We start from the raw sequence: 11574 nt of genomic DNA, 5'->3' as shown, positions 1-11574 counted from the left end.
AGAGAGAGAGAAGTAGAAAGACATAGATGGGCGGAGACAAGAACAGAGGGAGGGAGAGTGACAGACAGTGACACAGAGCAGGAGGGAGAGGCGCGGGAAGACAAGAAAGAGAGTAAAATGGTTCACAATCTGCAGACAAAGTGTTGATGGACACTGCTACATGGCAGTGTTCAGACTGCTCCCCAGGCTGCTGTTATTGGAACCACAAACAAGCTGGCACTTTGGGACCACAGAGTTCAAGGAGGGTAACAACACAATGAGTTCCTCAGCATATGGTGGGGTCTGGCTGTTGAAGGCTTTGAAAGCGAGAAGTATTTTACATTCTTTACAGGGAGCTAAAGCAGAGATGCTAACACAGGGGAAATGTGATCTCAATCTGGTTCCTGTTAGAACACGAGCTGCTGCGTTCTGGATCAGCTGCAGTTGTTTCATAGACTTGTTGGGGCAACCTGACAGCAATGATTTGCAGCAAGCTGTCCTGGATGTAAGAACACCGTTATAATACTGTTTCTGCATCTTGTTGCCTTAATACATAACCTGATTTTTCTGCAGCAGGGTCTTTGTGGTACTGTAGACAAGACCACTTACAAAACCACCAAATGTCAAGCTCAAGTCAAAATATATGTGTGCAACAAAACAGCACCGGTTCATGATCATACTCACACATACGGGCAACTTATAGTGATAAATTCATCTGAGCTGCATGTTTGTGGAGGTGGAAGCCAGAGAACCAGGAAACTCAAATCAACTTGCCACAACTGAGATTTGAAATTATGGATATTGATTTTCATATATCATTATATTTCAAGCATTAATCGTGATGCATCCCCAAGAATGTATAAATAAATAATTTGCAATATAAAATGTGTTTATGTTTGTTTTTCCGCTCCAAAATAACAAAGAATCAGTTAAAACTGCATTTTACAATCTTTGCAAATATAAATAAATTGCAAATAGACGATCTTCCAGGCATTTTTTTTTAATTTCAAAAATTTCTTGTCTTGTGAGAATAACTGCTCGTCATCTTTGTGTGAAAGCAAATGCAACTAGTGGTAACTTGACAAAAACTTGCTGCTTCACACATTGCATTTTATAATGTTTACAACCAATAAAAGCTGTGAAAATATGACAGCACTATAAAACAGCCGGTTTAAAGTTCACAGTTTGTTTGAACTGACATCTGGATAATAAACTTGATCCAGTGGGACATACATTTGGGGTTCTTGAAACCCTCTTCATCTTTACATTTTGACTTTTCATCCCTTCTGGAGCCACACTATGGTTCTCTTCCCTCCTCCAGCCTAGGGAGGTCCTGAATGCGTTGCGTCTTCTGTTCAACAATTAGAGGATGGAAGGACGTCCAGAGAAAGAGTTTCTTCAGTTTCTTTACTGAAGTGACAGCGTTTTATGTTTAGTTTTTAATGTACAGAATTTTATTATCACAGAAAACTGATTTAATTTGAAGATCAGTATCAGTGAGTAGTGCTGAATTATCGTTGAATTTTTTTCCCTGAACCCAGAGGAGCACAAATCACTGAGCGTCTGTATTGGAAATGTTAGATTGCTCAGAAACATTAGAAGGTCTTCTAAGGGAGGAGGAAACACAGTGCTGAGCTTGCCGAGGCCACGGGCCACACTCTGTCTCAACCCTGTCTTTATCAATCTTGCCATATAAGAGCATATCTGTGGTCAACGTTCAGATCACTGACTCCATGTAACAAGCCTCACTGAGAACAGGATTACTGTGTCTGTGTTCGTCTGCATCACTTTGGTATCTCAGGGGAATGGATGATTTCATGTTATGTATGTGTGTGTGTGTCTGTATATATACTGTATATATATATACTATATATGTACTGTATATATAATGTATATATACTGTATATATATTGTATGTACACGTACAGTATATATATATAATTTTTGATGAATGACTCAACAGAAGGGCCTTTTAAATTGATTCAATCCAAATCTTATTTAAATCTAAAATATATATTTTATCATCAACTGTGGCAGAAGGAGTGGATTTACTCGGCTAAAGGAGAGACCAAAAAATGAAGATTGTGATTGATGGTGCATTTCTATATGATTATACTGGATGGAATCAGCTAAATTCCATACCTATTTTAAAATTGCAGTGCATTTATATTGTGTATATCACAGGGACATGTTTCCAGTGTGCTATACAAATAAAACAAACAAAAAAAACCTGTCTGGTCATCTTATCTCAAATGAGTGTCACATAACAGGACAAGTGTGGGCTGCAGGCTTGTTTTATTGACCACATATCAGTTTAATCATTATTCTGGTAAATGGGTATAATTCTTTACACAGAGCTCACAAGACAGCCTGTGGGCTGAAGGACTGTAGCTCAATAGATATTGTTAAGCCTTTAAGCAGAAAATGGAATTTGAAAAGTGTCTTCTTAAAACTCTGGTGAATTCAAGTGGTCAGTAAACTGTACGACAGAATGACAAACGATAACATGTTGACATACAATAATACTTTAAGCTGTCCCCATTGATCTATGTAAAGTGTTCTTGCAAGTATATTAAAGAAAAATTAACTTGCCTACGACATGACGCCTCTACCTGGTGGTGCAGTTCCTGGTGGAAATATGAGTTTATATCCTTTAGCATTTAGTATCATTTTATTCCCATGTTTTCTGTGAGCCGACTAAGGATTAGTATTTTGTTCAAATTTGTACAATAATATATTCAGGAATCACAATCAAAGAATCAAGTGAAATTCATTTTACCACCCTTAAAAATTTAAACCTTTTACGTCTTCATCAAATTCTGATGGTCAGGAACTGTCTAGTTTTTAGTTATCTATTCATTGATTTACTTTTAATGTAGCCGTAAGAGGACACAAGCCAGTGTCTTATTGTGCTGTTCCCATGCCCGGATAAATACAAAGGGTTGCATCAGGAAGGGCATCCGGTGTAAAACTTTTGCCAAATCGAACATGCGAATCAAACCTCTGACTTCCATACCGAATCGGTCGAGGCCCGGGTTAACAACGATCGTCATCGGTGCCGTTAAACTACAGGGTGACGGTGGAAATTGGATTACTGTTGGTCGAATAAGGAGAGGAGGAAAGTGTGTTAGTAGGAAGAGAGAGAAGAGGAACACCAAGAGTATAGGACTGAGAGTAGGGACGTTGAATGTTGGAACTATGACAGGAAAAGGTAGAGAGTTGGTTGACATGATGCAGAGGAGGAAGGTAGACATAAACCAAGGAAACCAAGTGGAAAGGTAGTAAGGCTAGAAGTTTGGGAGCAGGGTTCAAGTTGTTCTATCATGGTGTAGATAGGAGAAAGATAAGAGAAATGGAGTAGAAGTTATCTTGAAGGAGGAGTTTGTTAGGAATGTTCTGGAGGTAAAAAGAGTGTCGGATAGAGTGATGAGTCTGAAGCTAGACATAGAAGGTGTGATGTTCAACGTTGGTAGTGGGTATGCTCCACAGGTAGGATGTGAGCTGGAGGAGAAGGAGAAATTCTGGTCGGACTTTGATGAAGTGATGCAGAGCATACCTAGAAGTGAGAGAGTTGTCATTGGAGCAGACTTCAATGGACATGTGGGTGCAGGAAAGAGAGGTGATGAGGAGGTGATGGGCAGGTTTGGTATCCAGGAGAGGAATACAGAAGGACAGATGGTGGTTGACTTTGCAAAAAGGATGGAAATGGCTATAGTGAATACTTTCTTCCAGAAGAGGCAGGGACATAGGGTGACCTATAAGAGTGGTGGTAGGAGCACACAGGTAGACTACATCTTGTGTAGACGGTGTAATCTGAAGGAGATCAGTGACTGTAAAGTAGTGGTAGGCGAGAGTGTAGCCAAAACAGCATAGGAAGGTGGTGTGTAGGATGACTCTGGTGGTGAGGAAGATGAAGAGGGCAAAGACAGAGCATAGGACAAAATGGTGGAAGCTGAAAAAGGAAGAATGTTTCATGACTTTTAGGAAGGAGTTAAGACAGGCTCTGGGTGGCCAAGAGGTGCTTCCAGATGACAACTACAGCTAATGTGATCAGGGAGACAGGTAGGAGAGTACTTGGTGTGTCGTCTGGAAGGAAAGTAGATAAGGAGACTTGGTGGTGGAATGAGGAGGTACAGGAGTGTATACAGAGAAAGAGGTTAGCTAAGAGGAAGTGGGACACTGAGAGGACTGAGGAGAGTAGACAGGAGTACAGGGAAATGCAGCGTAAGGTGAAGGTAGAGGTAGCAAAGGCCAAACAAGGTTATGATGACTTGTATGTTAGGTTGGACAGTAAGGAGGGAGAGACTGATCTATACCGGTTGGTAAGACAGAGAGATAGAGATGGGAAGGACGTGCAGCAGGTTAGGGTGATTAAGGATAGGGATGGAAGTCTATTGACAGGTGCCAGTAGTGTGATGGGAAGATGGAAAGAGTACTTTGAAGAGTTGATGAACGAGGAAAATGAGAGAGAACAAAGACTAGAAGAGATGACTGTTGTGGACCAGGATGTAGCAAAGATTAGTCAGGATGAAGTGAGGAGGGCACTGAAGAGGATGAAGAGTGGAAAGGCAGTCAGTCCTGATGATATACCTGTGGTGGTATGGAAGTGTCTACGAGAGGTGGAAGGAGAGTTTCTGACTGGGTTATTCAACAGGATCTTAGATAGCGAGAAGATGCCTGAGGAATGGAGGAAAAGTGTACTAGTTCCCATTTTTAAGAACAAGGGAGATGTGCAGAGTTGTGGCAACTACAGAGGAATAAAGCTGATGAGCCATACAATGAAGTTATGGGAAAGAGTAGTGGAAGCTAGATGAAGGGCAGAAGTGAGCATTTGTTAGCAGCAGTATGGTTTCATGCCAAAAAAGAGTACTACAGATGCAGTATTTGCTTTGAGGATGTTGATAGAGAAGTACAGAGAAGGCCAGACGGAGCTGCATTGTGTTTTTGTAGATCTGGAGAAAGCTTATGACAGTGTGCCCAGAGAGGAACTGTGGTATTGTATGAGGAAGTCTGGAGTGGCAGAGAAGTATGTTAGAGCAGTGCAGGACATGTATGAGGACTGTAAGACAGTGGTGAGGTGTGCTGTAGGTGTGACAGAGGAGTTCAAGGTGGAGCTGGGACTGCATCAGGGATCAGCTCTGAGCCCCTTCTTGTTGCTATGGTGATGGACAGGCTGTCAGACGAGGTTAGACAGGAATCTCCATGGACTATGATGTTTGCAGATGACATTGTGATCTGCAGTGAGAGCAGGGAGCAGGTGGAGGAGAAGCTAGAGAGGTGGAGGTTTGTCCTGGAAAGGAGAGGAATGAAGGTTAGCGGGTTTTGGAGATAAAGTCAGAGAGGCCAGACTGAGATGGTTTGGACATGTCCAGAGGAGAGATAGTGAATGTTTTGGTGGAAGGATGCTGAGTTTTGAACGGCCAGGCAGGAGGCCTAGAGGAAGACCAAAGAGGAGGTTTATAGATGTAGTGAAAGAAGACATGAAGGTAGTTGGTGTGAGAGAGGAGGATGCAGAAGACAGGGTTAGATGGAGGCAACTGATTCGCTGTGGCAACCCCTGAAGGGAAAAGCCGAAAGAAAAAGAAGAAGATTCATTGATTTACTTTTAACCTGTCCTGTCAGGGATCTCATCACGCAGGATCTCTGGAGATGTAGGGATCAGAGTCCCCTGGTTCCTGGATTCATGCTGTGATTAAGATGCTGGACTTTGGACATCTTCCGGTTTGCCTGGGGTGGGTAGTCTGCAGAACAGCCCAAGAAGTTCAGGACACTTCATAGCACATCTAACACTGGGAGCCTGGGGATGCTTGGTGGAGGTGTCCAGTTTCAAGGAGTCCCTTTGCATTTTGATAAATTGTTTTTTAGATATGCTAAAAACCAAGATGAGCATTGAAAGAGTCTTTATGAGCATTTAGTTTGATTTCTGTACCAGACCAGATATTTGCAAAAAACTAGGATGGCCTAAAAAATGTGCAAATGTTTTTATCCACATCTGTTTCAGCTATGCATATTTACACATTTCACTTTTCTTCTCTACATGTCTCTAACTTTATTGGTAATTAAAAGTGCATTATCTGTATGACGTACACAATTCAGAAAATAAACAGTTGAAGGTCAATGTCAGCCTTGGAGGAATTTCTTGAAGAAATTGTTTGAAAAGCAAAAAAGGGACAAGAACGTTAAGGTGCATTGCAGACAGAGATGGGCTGTGTTGAGCTTTCGCACAAAAAGTCAGGCGTTGTTTTTGGAGGGCTTATCTGATCTCAGGTCCTGAGACCCACACACTAGTTTGGATACAACAGACGTTTCTCACAACGAAGTTGTGTTTTGGCTTCAGCTCTCGGGGCATCTCACTCTTAGCATCAGCATCGATGGGAAACAGATAGGAGTCCTTGTATTCGGCCGCATCTTGTGACTGTCTCTCTACCTGCTCAAAGCCCCACGTCTACAAACCAAAGTCAAGACGACCTTAGATTGGAGTTCATTATATTTTCATCCATTTATTAGATTTCTCTGTTAGTAACTCGTCTTTGCAATGGTAAAAATACTACTTTATAGGTAAATTATGGATTTGAATATATAATTGGCAGCAAACTTCATATGTTTGATCTAATAATCATATGACATGAATAGCCATCAGACTTGACTGGCTAGACAGGATTTCATTTTTGCATTTACGCCTCTAGTATTGTTCTTGTTGTTCTAGTATGACAAGGAAACGAGGCAAAAACCAACACATCAGCTTTATCTCATTGTCTCAAAGCACAGGAGACATATCCAAAAGTAACTCCATATGTTTTAGACATAACTTGTTTATATTCATCTGAATACAGAAATCATAATACATAATAACTATACATGTAAGAGTTAACATTTATAGTGCCTTCTTAAAGGTTCATTGATCACCATTACCTCTGTAAAGGTGAATTGTTTTGATGGGGGTTCTTTTCTGACATTTTCAGCACATTTTAGTGTATTATGAGACAAATTCCAAAGAGGAGGAAAAAGAAAGGCACACAAAACACCAGTTTTTGACATGAACACAACTTTGGTAGAGTCTCAATTTCTAAAGGGATTGAAGTCAATGATCAATATTTAGCACTTCTTCAGCAGAGGATATGAATTTACTTTCAACAAAGTATGACAGCACTTTTGATTCATGAATGTTAACTGATTATCATGGACTGTTTGTTGTATTTTTCAAAGTGATGGACTCACTTCTTAGGAAAGACAGCAGTATTAAGTGATTAACAATTGTTATTTGTTTGCAGCCATCAATTATTAGTGGTATCAGCAGAATAAAGATGAGGTTATGAAATACAGAGTTTTCTAAAGGACAGAGACTGCTGTCTCCACAACATGTTACTAAAAGCCTTTGATTTCAGTTAATAAAACATCACACTGATGAATAATAGTTTTGCAGAAAGTTGTTTATTTTTATATTTTTATATTTCTGGAAACAAGATACAAACTCTGATCTTACATACATAAAAAAAAAAATCACCAGCTTCTGAAGTGCCCACACTTGAAACAGATCATTTAGAACTTGTAGTTTCACAGCGCTGCTCTTCCCTCATTGTGGTTGTAGCTTTTGTATTGTCTCTGGCTCCCTCCACAGGCTACAGTCCTGGCACCCTAGGAAAAAAAAAAAGAAAGATATGGTCTCATGAAACTAACTATTCCTGTTTTATCACACAGATTCCAAATTTAAAAATTAAAGTACGCCAAGTCAGTGCATGAGTCGTGTGTGAGTGACATTGACCGTACCTTGAACGTGCTACAGACGAGTGTGAAGAGAGAAGACTCGGCTTTGTTTTGCAGCTCATCAGTGTGCCCCTATACGTACATACGTACATGCAGTGATTCATGTAAAATTTCCAAATTTAATGATACTCTTACAGATCTTTAATCCCCTGATGTCAGACTGACTTATCAGCTCATTACTGTTCATATCAATTACAGATGAAGATCATACTGTCATTTATTTAAAAGCAGGGACAGATTTAGGGATGTGATTAAGTTTTGTTTTTTTTCTTCAGTCTGCCACAGAAGCCACAGGTTTTGCTGCTAAATCCACCAGGTGACTTACCCCATTAATGGTGACCCAGGGGACAAACTTGTGTGTAGGCATCAGGGCGTTGGTTTTCAAGGCATTCTGATGCATCAGCTGGTTCCCAAGATCGCCGTGCACACACTTCATGATGGATCCCCACTCCAACTCGGTGGCAAAAAGGTCTGCACACTTTAAATATCAATGAAGGGAATTGAACACACGTCATTCTGAGTAGGGAGTTACATGTTGATGAGCATGACCAAATTAGTGATGTAAAGAACACAAAAACGAGCCGGAAATGGTCTGTAATGAGTAAAGTTCATTGCAGATCAAACGCTGCTCCAGAAGCAATAAAAAAATTCAAGTATGAAATCTGCATATACCTACCTAAGGTATGATTTTCATATTGAGTAAAATCTTTTAAAGATTTTCAGACTGATATAATATCAAATGTATTGATTGTATTAATAATTAAGCTATGGAAATAATAAAATACTTCAAATCCCCAAAATATCAAAAGGCACCTCTAAGAGTAAAACACAATACGTCAGTACTTGGTTGTTGAGAGTAGACAATCCTGTGACCAAATATTGAAGGGAATTTGAGCTGCACTCTGGACACAAAACAAAACAAAACCTCCCAAAATGAGATTCCGCATAAAACTAACCAAAAGGCACAAATTCCTGTCATACCTGATACATGGAATGAAGTTTCCAGAAAGGAGCACACACACACACACACACACACACACACACACACACACACACACACACTTACGCTCTTGGCTGCCTTGATGACATGACTGGAGGACTCCATACAGGAGATGATGGGGAAAGCCTTGTCTGTCATGTTCAGCAAACACGCCTGAGAAGAACAGCATTTACAAATTTACAAGAATCCACACAATAATTTGGACCAAGCAAAAGCATCACATACAGCGCTCCAATTTATATTCACATTATTATTCTGAAGTTTACTCAGTGGGTGCTTTGAGAATTATGACTTTACCTGAATCATGTTACCCAGACATTCCTGTTTTCCATGCTGACAAATAAAAATATATCTCTGCCCATCAGACTTTTCCTGGGATGAGAAAAATAGATGCACGAGTTAAAAATAAAAAAACCAAAACAAAAAAAAACCAAAACAGAATTCTGTACAAAATTATGACTTATCAGTAGAAGTAAAGGGAAATCTAAGACAATCATGTTAGTCAGGTTATTTTGTCACCATTTAGCATTAATTAGGCTTTAATATTGTAACAGTCCTATTTCTGTCTCAGTTGCCCTTTTCATAGTAGAATTAGAGGGATTGTGTACAGTATTTTGAGCACCATAAGGCGCACCTTCAATGAATGGCCTATTCTACAACCCCTTTTCATATGTAAGGCGCACTGGATTATAGAGAAAATCTGATTATAGGGCACACCTTCAATGAATGGTCTATTTCAAAATTGTTTCCATACATAAGCTTTACTGGATTATAAAGCACACTTTCGGTCTTTTGGCTTTTCGGTGCGCCTCATAGTGCGGAAAATACTGTATACGTGAGGTGCTTCATGCATTACTTACCTGTGCATTGCCATAGGGCACTAGAGTGACCGACATGATGTCGTTCAGCAAAATCCAGGTGGGAAAGAACATTTTAGTGAGAAAGTTTACGCTGTCAGGACACAGGGTTTCATAGTAAACCCCGACCCGGACGGGATCTGCTGTCTGCTGGGACCTGGTGGAGTTAGATTTAAGGCACTCCTTCAGAACCTGCACAGCAAAGGAAGAGGTTTTCACTTCATTGTTATCATTTCTCTCTCTTTTTTTTTTTATATAGACTTTTTTGATCAATTTTTTGACTGTTTGTCATTTTTCCATATCACTTAAATCACTATCGAAAAATTGGTTGTCAAAAGTTTTGTGGCTGGAGGAAATTCTGTCGTCATCTGTTTGCTTGTTTGTCCGTTTGTCTGCCAGATATCTCAAAAGGTTATTGATGGATATTTGTTGAATTTTCTAAAGGATAGTGCGACAGGGAGGAAAGTTTTGAGGGTGTTGAAGTGGATTCTGGGTCATGATTCACTTTGTTCAGCATTCAACACAGAGTCTAATAATACTAATGAAATTATTCTAATATTGTGTAATATTTTCCAGAGGACATGAACTCTCAGGTATGGACACATCATGATTCACGCTTGTATTTGGAGGGGGGCTGAACGTGAACATTCAGTTATTCAAACTGATTTCATGTCTCTGTGGAGGGTAGAAGACATATATCTGGATGAAAAGTAGATCCAATCCATCGTTATGGTAAAAAATATTTACTTTGATGATTGACAGCGTTGTGCGCTATGACCTGGGTCATAATGACTGTCAATATTGAGTAATGACAGAAATGTTCTTTCAAACTGCGTGAACTTTCTGAACAGACTTGATTTTCCAGGTAGTTTATTTATAGATAACCAAACCCTTAGTTTAGGATGATTGTTGAACTCACTGCTGATACACTTCCTTAAACAAGGTTTGCGAGAATTCCTTGTGACATATTTTGCTGTTAAGACTTCTGCACAAAGGGCGCACAGCCGGTGGGGGTTTGCTGGGTCTATGTGCGGACGCGGACTGTTTCGTGTTGTAAGTGGTTTGGCCTGCGGGGCCGGCCAGGTGAGCCGTGACTCCGGCGGAGGGATTCAGGATTCAGTGACCGAAGCTACTTGTGGCTGAGATGCACCGCGGATGTAAGTCTTACCCCACACCGGAGAGCTGAGTCCACAGAGGAGCACCACTTCGACGGAGGGAGGTTGCAGGATGGAGAGTGGACGCCACCGCCAGACTGGACGTGAAACCAAATCATTAAAATCAGCAGCGTGGGGCCCTTCATGTCAGTCACAGCAACTCCACGGAGCGTCACAACACAAAAATCACGAGTGTGTCCTGCCCCTTTAAATCCGGCTCCAATCCTGTTTTGAGGAACTTCTATTGGCTCTACGTCACGTGATCAGATGACGTCACAACGTCAACTTCACTAGAAGACGTCCGAACCAAGATTTTCTGCAGTTTTATTTCCATAGAAATCAGTCATAAAACTCCTCGATCCGAAGTGAAATAAGTTAGAAATAATTTAGTCAATAATCACAAATTATTTGAAGATGACGTCACGTCTGACATCTCCTTAAACACTGGTACACATTATTATAAGGCACAATTCCGTCTATAAATATTACTGTACTACCTATTTCTATTTTACATCATGAAGACAAAAAACAAATCAGGGAATACACTGCAAAACAAATGGGTGAAAAATCACAAATTTTTGTGGACAGAAGTACAGTATACAGATCTGCAATAACAATTATTTATATTAGTGATTATTGATTATGCAGGGTAGGACAATGAGTAGAGTGTGATCAATAAAGTTTATCTTGTATTGTATGGCTGGATTTGAATCTCTGCTGCGCTGCATGCACTAAGGCCTGTATGTACTGTATGTTTGTTTTCTCTAGCCATCCATCCAGCTTTTTGAAGACAAGATGACACACGCCTGGCATATCCAGG

General features: G+C 40.3%; 1 protein-coding gene across 1 annotated transcript; it reads right to left on the bottom strand.

Moving 5' to 3' along the window:
• Positions 1–7391: 7391 nt before the first annotated feature.
• LOC137612443 (gamma-interferon-inducible lysosomal thiol reductase-like) lies at positions 7392–10984 on the bottom strand. Its single transcript, XM_068340975.1, has 7 exons — positions 10769–10984; positions 9604–9792; positions 9041–9115; positions 8810–8896; positions 8069–8221; positions 7747–7815; positions 7392–7614 (listed from the first exon to the last, which is right to left on the bottom strand). The coding sequence occupies exons 1-7, from the start codon at positions 10898–10900 to the stop codon at positions 7534–7536; spliced, it is 786 nt and encodes a 261-aa protein (XP_068197076.1). The 5' UTR covers positions 10901–10984; the 3' UTR covers positions 7392–7533.
• Positions 10985–11574: the final 590 nt, after the last annotated feature.

The sequence above is a fragment of the Antennarius striatus genome, chromosome 18, assembly GCF_040054535.1.
Source record: "Antennarius striatus isolate MH-2024 chromosome 18, ASM4005453v1, whole genome shotgun sequence".
In the NCBI taxonomy this organism is placed as follows: domain Eukaryota; kingdom Metazoa; phylum Chordata; class Actinopteri; order Lophiiformes; family Antennariidae; genus Antennarius; species Antennarius striatus.
This window is presented reverse-complemented; position numbering and strand designations above follow the sequence as displayed.

What these genes read in the sequence shown, in the direction of transcription:
- LOC137612443 (XM_068340975.1), bottom strand. Translation starts at nt 10,900, where the DNA reads ATGAAGGGCCCCACGCTGCTGATTTTAATGATTTGGTTTCACGTCCAG. An exon ending in GTCTGGGTAACATGATTCAG is followed by an intron (nt 8,897 to 9,040) that starts GTAAAGTCATAA and finishes TGTTCTTCTCAG; the next exon opens with GCGTGTTTGCTGAACATGAC. An exon ending in TCATCAAGGCAGCCAAGAGC is followed by an intron (nt 8,222 to 8,809) that starts GTAAGTGTGTGT and finishes TGATATTTAAAG; the next exon opens with TGTGCAGACCTTTTTGCCAC.